Source organism: Scomber japonicus, chromosome 22, assembly GCF_027409825.1.
Source record: "Scomber japonicus isolate fScoJap1 chromosome 22, fScoJap1.pri, whole genome shotgun sequence".
In the NCBI taxonomy this organism is placed as follows: domain Eukaryota; kingdom Metazoa; phylum Chordata; class Actinopteri; order Scombriformes; family Scombridae; genus Scomber; species Scomber japonicus.
The window spans coordinates 24,158,051-24,173,233 of NC_070599.1; the positions used below are offsets into that span (position 1 = coordinate 24,158,051).

Consider the following 15,183-nt stretch of genomic DNA (forward strand, 5'->3'; position numbering starts at 1 on the left):
ATATATATATATATCTATATATATATAGATATATATATATACGGTACACTTAATGGTATTGTTAATTTCTGGATCTGTCTCTTCTTGCCACTTCAGAATTGACTCATACTGGTCTGACATGAACACCACCTGCAATTTCCCATCATAACACTTTAAGCTAATCAAGGTAATATGTATGTATATGGTTCCTATTCCTTGTTTGTATACGGGCACGATCAATTTTTACATGTGAAAGCTTTAAAAACACACACATTTCTGCGAGGTGGACTTTGACTAAAATATTTTTTTTAAATTTTTGTGCTGCTGATGAATATTTTTGTATATGCAAATGTGCAAATTTGACCTGTGTTCATAACAAAAATCAGCATTCAATCATGTTGCTGTATTCTTTATATTCTATAAAATATTCTCCTCGACCAAAAAATAATGATTGTAAATGTATTTTTTCCATAAATAAATTAAAGATTTTAATATTTCACGTTACTGAATACATATGTTGATGTTTTTAATTCTTTGACATCAATATTTTTTATATTTTATAAATAAATCATGACATGGGCTTAAATGGTGTCAGTACCATTTTCCTTCCTGTCTTCTTTTCCTTTCATCTGCCCCTCTTTTCTTGCCTCCTGCCTTCCATCTTTCCTTCCTTCTTTCCTTCCTTACTTTCTAATGATCCGGACCCTGGAATGAAAATGACTTTACAAAATAAAACTAATGCTTTTATTTTGTTAGACAACCCCGGACGCGTTACGTCGCCTTCACCTTGACGACATAATGTACGCAACTTCTCCTGTACCTTTTGAGAAGAGTTAGAAAAGAAAATCCAACACAAATTCAGACTACTTTTTAGGCAGACAGGCACCTAGCTGTGTTCTATGGTTATATCACTGTGTGCGGCAGCGAACAAGATGGGACAGCTTTCACTTCATGGACAAATTTGCATTCTTTTGAATTTATAGGAGGAAATAATTTAAAGAACACAGTGCACAGTATGTGTTTATAACTTGTATGTGGGCATATGTTTGAGCAGTAGCAATCCCTGATCACAGATTTATAGTCATTGGGCCAGATGCAAGAATAAATAATAATATAATTTTTTCGTGAGGTGGAATTTACAAGTGTCCATGTCGGATTCATCAAATAAAAAATGTTCTAGCTAAACTAAACCTACGTATTCATCAAACACTCGTATCACCAGATAACAGCTGTAAATGACCTTCGTAAACATGATGAATGGCACCTGTTCTAAATGAACGCGTTCCCGAGCATAGTAAATTAACATGAATGACGCCAACAAAATACCATATAAGGTCAGACAGGTGCCATTCATCATGTTTACGAAGGTCATTTACGACTGTTTCCTGGTCATACGAGTATCACAAATCTTTTGTTGGAGAAGAAAGTGTCATTTGAATATTCCAACACTGTGTGTTTGCTTAACTTTACTAAGCTTTCTCCCAATGGGAGACAACAGTGTGTCATCACTTTAGTCCTGGTTGGACACGAATGGATAAGGTATAACTGACTCCTGTAATGTGCAGAAATGTGAGGTGTGGTCTTTCTTACTTTAATGTAAGTATATAGAGATACCTACGCATCATTTTTGGCACAGTAGTGTATGGGAGTGGTTAATTAGAAAGGGCTTCAGGATACATGGCAGGATCTATGTGAGTTCATTATATTCCCTCAAGGTGAATCTCTGCTGAGGTAAGACACATAATATTCTTTAATTTATTTGACGTTTGAAGTTTCAGTTCATAAACATGAAAACTAAACGTGACTGATAATATTTCCATATTTTTTAATGAGTTTACTTGCTTTAACTTGCAGCAGAAACCCTGACTCCTTAGGTTATAAGTGATCACATTTACCACAAATTGTTTTATATCAAAACATTGTTAGTAGAATATTAGTATTGTAGAATTATATAAACACAATGTCTAGGTTTGTCAACATGACACATAACCTGACATCTTTTTTTTTTTGTTAAGCAAATGTCATTTGGATATTCCAACACTGTTTCCTTAACTTTAGTAAGCCTTCCCTCAATGGGAGACAACAGTATGTCATAAGTTTTGTCCTGGTTAAAATCAAGCACAAACTAAACTGAACTCTCATTCCTTCGTGTTTGTTCCTCCCACATTATTATACTGATATGTTTGGATATGTCAATGTCATCCCTGAACTGAGCATCCAAAGATGTGTGTGTGAAAGAAATGATTGTGAACATGTAAGCAAAACACTTAAATTAACTGTTATTTACAGCCTCCCAACCAGACAATTCAAACAAGTTGAATTAGTGATTTTGGTGTTGCTGACACATCCTGATTCACACATCATATCTGCTGTTAAGATAAATTAAGTGTAAAATTAGCCCAAAACTGCAGTCCTTTAGTAATGATACGAGAGCTGAAAATAAAATTAAAATAAAACAGCTGTTATATCTGTTTAATATTCCACATACGGGCTGCCATGTCAGCAGCTTTGGGGAATGGTACTTTTAAAAGTAACTAATTACATTACATAGTTACTGCCATTAAGTAATTCAGTAACTAACTACATTACAGCATTAGCTTCTGAGAAAAGTAACTAGTTAGAGTACTGTTGCATTACCGAAAATGACGTTTTAGTAAAATGTTGTTTTAGTCCAGACCTCCTTTAAGTATAATGACTCTACGATCATCACACAGCCAAGTCTGTAAATCTTTACACTAACAGCAGGAATAACAGACACAATGTCCCATTTACAGTTCTTTATTGGACTAAAGTGGCTTCTCAAACACAGTGGCGGTTCTAGCTTGAATGATGCCCCCCCACACACACACACAAGGACATCTAACCAAAAACCAAGCCGTAGCAAGAGGATCAGTGGTTGTGGGAAAGTTTGCCTTGAGGGATGGCATCATGTACCGCTGTGTCCGAGACTGCCGGTACTTTACAGCTGGTACTGCCGGAAAGGTTTCATACATCAGTCAAGACCGCTCTTTATGATGACTCAGGGCACTTAGGATTTGAGAGGACACTGCAGATGATAAGGGAGAGATTTTACTGGCCAAAGATGTTCCAGTAAATCAAGGCTTGATGTGAGCAGTGTGAGGTCTAACCCTGGTCAGTATCTACAGCAGTGCCCCCATGGAGCTGGAGTGTGTGGACTTTTTGACTCTGGAGAATTCAAAGGGTGGCATAGAAAATGTACTAATTGTTACTGACCACCTCTCCCTCTATGCCCAGGCCTATCCAACTAAAGACCAAAAAGCCTGTACAGTGGATTGGACATTTGGATTCCCAGAAAAATTGCATGCAGACCAAGGGCGCAATTTCGAAAAATGCTGTCATGAAGGAGCTGTGTAAGTGTACTGGTATCACCAAGACACACACAACCCCCTACCATCCTCAGGGCAACGGGACCACTGAAAGGTTCAACCGGATCCTCACACATGCTTATAATTGCACCAGACATGATTCAACTGGATACACACCGTACTACCTGATGTTTGGTAGACATCCCAGGCTTCCATTTGACCAGATTTTTGGGCTTTCTACCACCAATGAGCCACATGGATACAGCGAATATATCCAGACCCTACATGACTGTCTGTCACAAGCCTACACCCAGGCTAATCAGGCCTCCCAACATGCTAAGGGACAGCAGAACAAGTACTATGACCAAAAAGCAAAGAGTCAAGTTTTCAGACCGGGGGACAGAGTCCTGGTCAAAGCATGTCATGTGGAGGGATGGCAGAAACTGAGAGACAGATGGGAGTCACGGCCATATATTGTGGTAAAGAAGCAACCCGGTATACCTGTGTATGTGGTGTGAAAAGAGGATGGTGGTACAGAGAAAGTGGTCCAGCCCCAACCTCCTTACGCGATGTATGTGTCTTCCAGTGGAGCAGGCTAGTGCAGTGACAAGTGAGGGAGTTGATTCAGACATCATGGAGGAATGGGAGGATGACAGAGGAAATTGAAGAGGGAGATTTACCTGGGACAATAAACAGGCTGGATGAACACACAGGAAGAGAGGAATTGGAAGTGGAGGCAGGACAAATGAGTCAAGGAGGGGAGGAGAACATAAATCAGTTAATTATTGAACTGCTCGGTCCGCTCTACATAGAACAATACACATGTTTTTGGTTTTGCAATTAATTTTGCATTGATGCTTTACAGGCAACTGTGCGCGCGCATGTGTGTGTGTGTCTGTGTGTGTGTGTGTGTGTGCCTGTCCAGGCAGATGAAAAGCCCTACCCGCTAGTTAGTGTCTAATCACTGTTGTGCCTCCATCCACTCACCCCCTCTCACACTGTTGTAACTGGAGCAATGTTCAAAGTGCAACTCACACAGAAGCGGAAAAGAGAAAACAAAGATGCAGTCAGTGATTCGCTCTCAAGATGCGTTCACAGACACTCAGGAAAGCTAGCATTTAGCTTAATATTCATTAATACTCAGAAATGAGTGCTTCAACAGAACAGTATCTTTCTTGAGTGTCTGTGAACGCATCTTGAGAGCAAGTGATTCAAAAGACAACATATGATTGGCTGGCTCTTTCGGTCTCTCTTCACCACTCTGATAACATAACAGTGAACACAGCGAACGAAAGACCGTGAGAGAAGTGAAACGGGGAATCAGGTCAGTTTGTACGGTTTAAAGAGTTGTTTGTTCGAACTGATTCGTTTGCAAACGGGCCATCTCTGATGGCCAGCACTAGCGGAGGAGTTGAGAGACAAAAGTTTAAAAGTTTCATTCAAATCTTCGGTGTGGGTTAATTTGAATACAATGACGAGGGAGTGAAAACTGCTGACAATTTTACTGTCTGCAGTGCAAACGCAGACATCCCAACTCTCCCGGAAGTTCCGGGCGTCTCCCGCATATTGATAGCAGCTCCCTGATGCCTGCAAATGAGTTACAATCTCCCAGAATCTGCAGCGAGCAAGAGTGCGCATGTGAGAGCACGTCCTTATAGTTCTGTGTTGCTTCTTATTAGATGACCCATTTGAAAGTGTTGTGTTTAGTAACTGTTAACTTGAAAGAAAAGTGTTATATTATTCAGTACACCAGTGATACTGAAATTTGTTTACTGCGAAATGCATTTTTTTCCGGACAAGCAAAATAAAAAGATAATTTTGGGAGAATACAAGTTGTTCTCTTTATGCACAAATACCAAAACTGTGGCCCAAAAACCGAGGTACGGACCATACCGTGGGTTACCTGTACCGTTGCACCCCTAGCCAACGATCAAGCCACCCAGCATTCCAAGGAGGAACCTGCCGAAAAATCGACATCCCCCCAAGAGACTTATGAGTCACAAGTTGTGAGAGGACCAGCGGAAGACAGAGAGAGGGTGGACATTGTGGCAGAGGGCTAAAGCAAAAAGAACATCAGGGCACATGTAATAAAAGCAAAGCTAGTTTATTCACTTTGATTGTGCAACACAGATCATGCATACATCACCTTCAGTGTAACTGTTCTAATTTTGTGTTTAGACAGTCTTTCATTTGTTTTATTCTGTTTGGTCTGATGGCTGGGGGGCCGTCAATTAAAGAAGGGGTAGATGTAAGGTAGTAGCCTAACAGTGTCACGACAGGGTGACACTGTTGTGCCATCTATTCCTCTGTGAATACGGCAAATGTTGATGCTTGTCCCTTGTGTGAAATTGTAGTTGGGTTATTCATGCCGTTCTTTCCGTTTGCTGTTTTAAGTCATTTAATTTTTATGAAGTCATATGTTTATAGGGTGCCTTACTTAATTTACACTTCCTGTAATTTATCATTTTCAGTTGAAATTAAATTGCGGAACTAATGCATTAGATTATTTGTTACGTTAAAAAGGTCAGGTAATTATTAAGTAATCACTCAGATAAATACAGCTAAACAAGGTGTCAACTAACACTGTTTGTGTCATTTCAGGCATAAGTGAAGACTGATCATCAGTCATGAAATTCAGAGCTTGTAGAGAAACGATGGTCAGCTTTTGCTGTCCGAAGTATGCCGCCATCTTCGTTTTCCTGGCTGTGTTTGTCTTCATCTTTGTGCTTTTTAACACGGACGTCCTGGAGGTGAGAATTTGATCCTGAGTGGGTTTTTCCACAAGTCCTAAAACAAGATAGAGGGAACGCAATTAAACAAATGAGAGAATAAAACTAATTTCTTTATATAATTAATGTATTCATTGAGGAAAATTATCCAATCTAACATATTCAAGTGAATATGTGAATTGATTTCAGTCACTTGTGTGACGTGTTATGCTGGAATACAGAATTTGTTCATCGCTAAACAAAACACTTCTCATTCAACCTGAAAAGTGTGACAGTTTTTAGCTTACTGATGTGTTTTTACTTGTTTCTGGGAAACAATGGAGCTCTATGGCACAGGAATAATATACATATGCCAGACCTGGACTACGAAGACAATATTTAGAATGATCAACTAATTCAGGAAACATACAGTTTTCCATCAGAATAACTTGTAAGAACACTTCGGTTGTGTTAAATCTTAACATCATAATCATATTGTAACATTGTCCCCATTTGAAAATTCATTAAGAATGAAAGGAAGGAAAATTCCTCTCCAATAAATACCCACCTTGATTTCATTAACATGTACACTGAAAAGAAACATTTAAATTATTGTTACAGCTGTTACTGAAATGGACTTGAAGGATATTCTGACTGTAGTTCTACTAACTTTTTTATGTTGCAGTTATCATCGAGTCTTTGATCAACTCCTCTCATCAACTCCTACAAATATTCAGTTGATTTTCTTATTAGCAGAAAAATTTTCCTTTTTGTTTCATTTAGTAGCTTTATGTTGATTGATTCTTTTGTATGTATTCATCACATCACTCTCTTGACCTCCTGCCAGTTTCAGCATAGAGGAAGCCCCACCGTTCCTTTCCCAAGACGTCACCTCACCCACCGCTTCTGCAGCTTCGAGCCGCTGTCCCCTGAGGATGCTCTGGAGGAACGCCTCCTATTAGACTCCATTGCTTGGCCCGAAACTCCATCCTTGCCAGCTCCTCTTTCCCTGGAGCAGACCACTGATCCTGCCCACAGCAGGTTCACTGTTCTCCCAGAGATGGGTGGACAACAGTGGCACGTAGGGGATCAGCTTGAAGTTATGATCAAAATGTACGACTTCCGGGGACGTCCCAAGACATCCGGGGGAGATGTCTTACTTACCAGTCTGCACAATCGAGCACTTGGTGCAGGTGTGGCTGGGAAAGTGTTGGATCATCTCAATGGCTCCTACTCGGCTGTATTTTCTTTACTCTGGGAGGGAAGCGCACAGGTTGAGGTAGCTATGTTAAATCTAATTGTTTCTGACAGTTAGCTAAGCCCCATTTTCCAATGTTTCATTTTACATGGCACGCAGTTTGAAATAATAACAGGTGCAGATTTACCACTCAAAATCATTTATCATTTTAAAAACAGAGGGTCCTTCATTTAATACAGATAATATGTCCGGAGTAATCAACATTTCCAAAATATTGAGAAATCTATTTCTTCTATCGATTGGCAATTCCTTTTTCTGACAGCATAAACCAGCTAATATAATACAGTGATGAGAAACACACAAACAACAAACCTACTTCCAAGACTCATGGAGAAGGAAACATATCCAAAGAGGTCAAAACAGCAACATTTATATTACATGGAACAACTTTCTTGTTAGTCCAAGATGTTTCAGCTTGTGGCCTGTGACAGAAACAGTAAGTATAAGAAAGTTCTACGTAATACAAGTTATACTGGAGTTTTGACTTCTTCATTGTTCAACAAAAGGAGAACAAGAGAAAAGGGCGTTTTCATTGCCAACATATGATCAGGCTCATGCTATAAGCAGTCTCAATAATACAGGCAAGACTTTTTAGGTGTGTCCGCATGACAAAAGTAGATCATTTGCTGATTAGGATTTCTATATGTCAGCTTGATGTTGTGCCATACTCTGGACCAACTAATAAGAATCTTCTTGATATGAATAATCTTCTCAGTTGAGCTGCCTGTTCCACTAGTATAGACTGACATCTAGTGGCACATGCTGTGCACTATAATACATCACCCCAATACAGAATCACCTTATCACTTTAATAGAAAAAGGAGTGTCTTTATATTTGATGATATATAATATTTATATAAAATGATAAAAGATGATTAAACTACCGTACCGTACCGTCCTCTTCCGCTTATCCGGGGTCGGGGCGCGGGGGCAGCGACTTAAGCAGGGAAGCCCAGACTTCCCTCTCCCCAGCCACTTCGTCCAGCTCTTCCCGGGGGATCCTGAGGCGTTCCCAGGCCAGCCGAGAGACATAGTCTCTCCAGCGTGTCCTGGGTCTTCCTCGGGGTCTCCTACCGGTGGGACGTGTCCTGAATACCTCACCAGGGAGGCCTCCGGGAGGCATCCTAATTAGATGCCCGAGCCACCTCATCTGGCTCCTCTCAACGCGGAGGAGCAGCGGGTCTACTCCAAGCTCCCTCCGGATAACTGAGCTTCTCACCCTATCTCTAAGGGAGAGCCCAGCCACCCTACGGAGGAAGCCCATTTCGGCCGCTTGTACCCGCGATCTTGTCCTTTCGGTCACGAACTGATCCAGTGAGAGTTGGAGGTCACGGTCTGATGAAGCCAACAGGACCACATCATCCGCAAAAAGCAGTGACCCAATCCTGAGGTCACCAAACCGGACCCCCTCCACACCCTGGCTGTGCCTAGAAATCCTGTCCATAAAAATTATGAACAAGATCGGTGACAAAGGGCAGCCCTGGTGGAGTCCAACCCTCACCAGAAACAAGTCCAACTTATTACCGGCGATGCGGACCAAGTTCTGACACCGGTCATACAGGGAACAGACGGCCCTTATCAGGGGTCCGGTACCCCGTATTCCCGGAGTATAATTAAACTACTTAAAGAAATATCATTGGGAGGTTTTGCTCAGCCAGCATCTCGTAGTGGACTTTGAAATGTCAAGTCGATTTAATTTGTATATCTCATTGTCACAAATTACACATTTTCCTTAAATACTGAGCAATACTACATCCTCTGTTGTCAATTTCTGCTTTCTTGTTAGACCAAGATGTTTCAGCTTGAATATGAATCTTCTTGATATGAATAATCTTCTCAGTTGAGCGGCCTGTTCCACCAGTATAGACTGACATCTCGTTTTATAGTAGTAGTTTATAATGTCAAGTCAGTTTTATTTGTATATCTCATTGTCACAAATTACAAATTCGCCTTAAATACTGGGCAATACTACATCCTCAGTTGTCAATTCAAATAAGGAAAAAACACCTTGAAAAAAATGGATGAAACATGAATGTAATGCCGAGTTACTACTGTTATTGGCTCACTAGCTGGACATGCTAAGATTTGCAGATTACGTTAGAGCAGACAAACACACTAATTCATCCCCAACGCTTTTGATCTTTGTGTTTTTGTATTTGGAGACGCTTAAAAAAGAGAACACAAAGATTAACAGATCTGTTGTATCTATACAGTTTCTAAAGTATGATCTCCAGACATGAATATCTGGAGATCAATCTGGTTTGAACCTGAAACAAAATGTGCAACTTTTAGTAGTGTTCACTTTATTTGTCTTTATTACGATAACAGGTTCAAGTAATGGGATTGAACTCTGGTTCTCTGTCCTTTCAGGTGACACTGGTTCACCCCAGTGAGGCTGTCACAGTGCTGAAAAGGATAGACAGAGAACAGCCGGATAGGATTCGTTTCCACAGTGTCTTCCGCTCAGGCTCAGTCTCTGAAACTACCATCTGTAATATCTGCCTGCGTCCAACAGCGCAGCCACAGTGTAACTTCACTGACCTCACTACAGGTGAGCCCTGGTTTTGCTACAAGCCAAAGAACCTGAGCTGTGATACCAGGATCACCAGCTACGTTGATGGGTTTAAAGGGAAACTCGAGGTTAATGAGGAGAAGCTCTTTAAAAGGTGAGTTAGCAGAAAGATGTGACTGGCTTCTAATAGAAACATAAAGTGTTACTTGTGTATCTCTTTGGTGAAAAACTGTGAAACTAAAGGCTGTAAAAATTGACCCTATTGATGTTTATAGTCTAAAATAATACAATAAGTTGATGGACAGAGTTCACTGGAGATGCTGAAGTAGATTCTTATGGATGAGGAAGATGCAGGAGACAATGATTCTCAGTTCAGGTCCTTTAATAACAGCACTGTGTCAATGTCATCATGCACACGCTAATAGAGGAAACTGACACTGAACTATGCTAGTAAACATCTTATATAGAGAACATAGGTGTGTCTACAACATGTGCGATATCACTCACGAGCCACTTGGTTTCATAATACACCTGATAGTATTATAATCTACCTAAAGGAAAACATACAGAAGTCAGTGTTTATTATCATCCTAGCTGGACATCAGACTTTCTGGTGCTGCTCATACTAACATGTTCACTTCAATCAGTGTGAAATCATTATATCAAAAGTGAAATAGATTTTCCCAGTGGGAGCAACTCCTGATTCCAGAGGTGTTTTTACCCACTCTGTATTCCAGTGGCATAGATCATGAATTCATCAACAGCTGACTCAAACTCTAAAGAAATGTCCTCCTTTTTGTGTCTTATGCTATTAATGTGGTAATGTGTGTAAGATGTCTTTCATGTATCCTTCTCTTCAGTGGTATTAACATGAAAGTCTCCATTCGAGCTTCAGGGTCTTCCAATGTCACTGTGTTGCCAAAAAATAAAGGTAATGCACCATTGTTTCTTCTGCCACCATACATCCTGTATTCTCAATATTAATCATTTAAAATTGAATGTTCTACAGATTATTAGAATGGAACCAGTTTCAAGCCACTTTTTGAACCGTGATGGAGCGCAGAGTACTAGACTATAACTATTAGCTGTTAGTAGTACATCCTGTTATTATGGAATGATGATAAGTCATAAATGGCTTTTAAGCGACTTCATATCAGATGTTTCTCCCCGTTTCCGTTCACTTTTTCTCAGATCAACCGGAGGTGAAGAGCAATATTGTGCAGTCTGGACCTGTTGGCTATTACTACAAGGATGTGTGGCAGTCAATTAGTGGCCCCAAAGTCCGCCAGTTCAACAGTTCTTCTGTTATCAACCAATGTCTGAAAGGCAAGGTGGTCCACCTGTATGGAGACTCTACCATCAGGCAGTGGTTTGAATATTTCAACCAAGCACTACCAGGTAGTAATGAACAGAAATCTCTTGCAAAGCTTTGATTTTGTTTATACTGCACTCACCAATTCTTTCCTTCTGTAATACTTGTAGATCTCAAGCAGTTTAACCTGCACAGTTCAAACCTAGTCGGACCTGTCATGGCCTTAAACTATGCAGACAACATTTTGGTGACGTACAGATTCCATGGTCCTCCTGTCTGCCTGTCTGCCAGCGTCCCAGCTATCGAACTGCACTACATTGCCAATGAACTAGACCATTTAGTTGGCAGAGCTAACACCGTTGTAGTTTTTGGCATCTGGGCACACCTCAGCAGTTTCCCCACCGAGCTCTACATCCGACGGCTGCAGAACATCCGCAGGGCAGTGGTGCGGCTGTTGAACAGGGCTCCAGACACTCCGGTTATAATCCGGACTGGAAACCCCAGAGCTTTGACACCTAGTATTGCACTGATCAGCAGCGACTGGTATTCGCTGCAGCATGACAAGGTGCTCAGGGCCATGTTCAGAGGGCTGAATGTTCACCTGGTAGATGCCTGGGAGATGGTCTTGGCCCACCGCCTGCCACATAACCTCCATCCACAACCTCCCATTATTAAGAATATGATCAACGTGGTCTTATCCTACATATGCCCTCAAAAGAGCAGCTAGGTGTGTGTTTGTGATCAGTGCAGTTTATCACAGTTATACGGCACATTTAATGGTATTGTTAATTTCTGGATCTGTCTCTTCGTGCCACTTCAGAATTGACTCATACTGGTCTGACTTAAGCACCACCTGCAATTTCCCATCATAACACTTTAAGCTAATCAAGGTAATATGTATGTATATGGTTCCTATTCCTTGTTTGTATACGGTCACGATCAATTTTTACATGTGAAAGCTTTAAAAACACACACATTTCTGCGAGGTGGACTTTGACTAAAATCATTTTTTTTAATTTTTGTGCAGCTGATGAACATTTTTGTATATGCAAATGTGCAAATTTGACCTGTGTTCATAACAAATATCAGCATTCAATCATGTTGCTGTATTCTTTATATTCTATAAAATATTCTTCTCGACCAAAAAATAATGATTGTAAATGTATTTTTTCTATAATAAATTAAAGATTTTAATATTTCACGTTACTGAATACATATGTTTTTAATTATGTGAAATCAATATTTTTTATATTTTATAAATAAATGACGTGGGCTTAAATGGTGTCACAGTACTATATCCTTCTATCCTCCTATCCTTCCTTCCATCTGTCCTTCCTTCCCTCCTTCTATCCATCTTTACTTCCTTCCTTCCTTCCTTCCTTTCTAATGATCTGAACCCTGGAATGAAAATGACTTTACAAAATAAAACTAATGCTTTTATTTTGTTAGACAACCTCAGATGCGTTACATCACGTCACGTCGCCTCCACCTTGACGACGTAATGTACGCAACTACTCCTGTACCTTTTGAGAAGAGTTAGAAAAGACAATCCAACACAAATTCAGACTACTTTTTTGGCAGACAGGCACCAAGCTGTGTTCTATGGTTATATCACTGTGCACGGCAGCGAGCAAGATGGGACAGCTTTCACTTCATGGACAAATTTGCATTCTTTTGAATTTATAGGAGGAAATGGCCTTAAACTATGCAGACAACATTTTGGTGACATACAGATTCCATGGTCCTCCTGTTGGCATGTCTGCCAGTGTCCCAGCTATCGAACTGCACTACATTGCCAACGAAATAGACCGTTTAGTCGGCGGAGCTAACACTGTTGTAGTTTTTGGAGTCTGGGCACACTTTGGCACTTTCCCCACCGAGCTCTACATCCGACGGCTGCAGAACATCCGCAGGGCAGTGGTGCGGCTGTTGAACAGGGCTCCAGACACTCTGGTTATAATCCGGACTGGAAACCCCAAAACTGTGACGCCTTCTGTTGTACTGTTCAACAGCGACTGGTATTCGCTGCAGCATGACAAGGTGCTCAGGGCCATGTTCAAAGGGCTGAATGTTCACCTGGTAGATGCCTGGGAGATGGTCTTGGCCCACCGCCTGCCACATAACATCCATCCAGAACCTCCCATTATTAAGAATATGATCAACGTGGTCTTGTCCTACATATGCCCTCAAAAAAGCAGCTAGATGTGTGTTTGTGATCAGTGTAGTTTATCACAGTTACCTTTATGTTAAATTATTATGATGGTTGCTGGAAACAGTTTGGGGTAAAATATCTAATATATATATTTGAGGTTTTTTGTTTGTTATTTTTTTTGTGCTGATGAACATTTCTGTATATGCAAATGTAATTTTTGACCTGTATTTAAAACAGAATTAAAAAATCATCATTCAAACATGTTGCTGTATTCTTTATATTCTATAATGTGTTCTTCTCGACCAAAACATAACGATTGTAAAAGTCTTTTTTCCATGAATAAATTCAAGATTTTAATATTTAACATGTTACTGAATATATATGTTGTTTTTAATTATTTGAAATCAGTATTTCTTATAATTTGTAAATAAATCATGACGTGGGCTGAACTTGTACTGCCTGAGTCTGTATGTTTATTCGTTGTATGTTCTTATCTTATCTTTTTATTGTGGATACTTCCGCAGTACAAGGTCCATCTTCAGGTGGGTAGTTGCCGCAGACAGAGCAGACAGGTGGGTTTGTCTCCTTAAACTTACATTTAGTTCAGATCAACTTAATCTCCTTAAACATCGTATTTCTATTTCATTATTACACCTTTTTTTTCTGTGATAATGTTGGATTGGCACTCTAACCTCAGTGTCAGATATCCGTTTAATGTTTTTGGTTTGTTTTGCAGGATAATGTTCAGCTGTGTCATGAATGACTGCGAACCACAATCCGCCACAATTAGTAAGTACTGTGTGTGTGTGTGTGTGTTGCTATGCCACTGTGATGAGCCCCCTGCAATTTCCTTGTACGATTTATACAATGACAATAAAGGCATATTCTATATTCTATTCTAAATTTTAAAAAATATAAAGGCATTCTTCCTCTGAAATGTAGTGGAGTGGAAGTAGCATGAAGCAAGAAGCTTCAAATGAAAATATTCAAGTAACGTACAAATACATAAAAAATGTAGAAGTTTCCTGTCAGCCTCTGCCTTTGCTAATTAGCAAGTGTTAGCATGCTAAACTTCCTCTTTTTTCATAATCGTTCAGACACATCTTTGTCTGACGTCCTTTGAAGCAATGACTTTAAACTCAATCGCGAACAACAAAATACATTTTTTTGCCCTCATACATAAACTGTGAATAGTGAAGTCATCCCAACCTGCAAAAAGTCATTTCAGGGAGGTCCGTTCCAGGGTGAGTGGGGTGCGATTGGTTTGATAAGCAACAACACAGAGCTATCAGGACACGTTGCTCTCACACGCCCTGCATTGATAGTCACACAAACACATGCACTCTTGCATGCTTGCTCCAGATTCTGGGGGATTATATCTCATTTGGGGGCGTCAGTGAGCCGCTGTCAATATGCGGGAGACTGCCGGAACTTCCTGGAGAGTTGGGATGTCTGAATACTGACTTTTACCCATCACAAAGAAATATCACTGCTCTTTTTTCTTTCTATTTTTTTAATAGTTTTATTATTATAATGACAGTGACTAAGACTGTAAGTATTGTACATGCACATGTGGTTTATGGTCAAGAGCTCTGATGGTGATCCATCGTGGCCGTTCTAGCTTGAATGACGCCCTGGACGAGACCCCTTCCACAAGGACATCTAAAAATATGTTAAATATAAAAATTGTAAAAAAAAATATGTAGGAAAAAAAAAAGAATAATATAATAGAAATGAAATAGAGAATAATATTTCTCAATTGGCAGAGTGAAATTAAGGAGAAGTGTAAATGAAAATCGGTTCCCTATATGACCGGTGTCAGAGCTTGGTCCATATTGCCGGTAATAATTCGGACTTGTTTCCAGTGAGGGTTGGACTCCACCAGGGCTGCCCTTTGTCACCGATCCTGTTCATAATCTTTATGGACAGGATTTCT

The 15,183-nt window shown here is 40.1% G+C and overlaps 1 protein-coding gene across 1 annotated transcript; it reads left to right on the plus strand.

Moving 5' to 3' along the window:
• Window positions 1-5,959: 5,959 nt before the first annotated feature.
• On the plus strand, window positions 5,960-13,297 carry LOC128383587 (NXPE family member 3-like). Its single transcript, XM_053343186.1, has 8 exons — window positions 5,960-6,055; window positions 6,861-7,292; window positions 9,642-9,937; window positions 10,644-10,714; window positions 10,975-11,181; window positions 11,266-11,369; window positions 12,555-12,568; window positions 12,862-13,297. Exons 1-8 carry the CDS (start codon window positions 5,960-5,962, stop codon window positions 13,295-13,297), a joined length of 1,656 nt encoding a protein of 551 aa, XP_053199161.1.
• The last annotated feature ends 1,886 nt before the right edge of the window (window positions 13,298-15,183 follow it).

Coding starts and splice junctions, on each gene's coding strand:
- LOC128383587 (XM_053343186.1), top strand. CDS start 5,960: ATGGTCAGCTTTTGCTGTCCGAAGTATGCCGCCATCTTCGTTTTCCTG. Junction 9,938..10,643: donor GAGGAGAAGCTCTTTAAAAG/GTGAGTTAGCAG, acceptor CCTTCTCTTCAG/TGGTATTAACATGAAAGTCT. Junction 11,182..11,265: donor TTTCAACCAAGCACTACCAG/GTAGTAATGAAC, acceptor TAATACTTGTAG/ATCTCAAGCAGTTTAACCTG.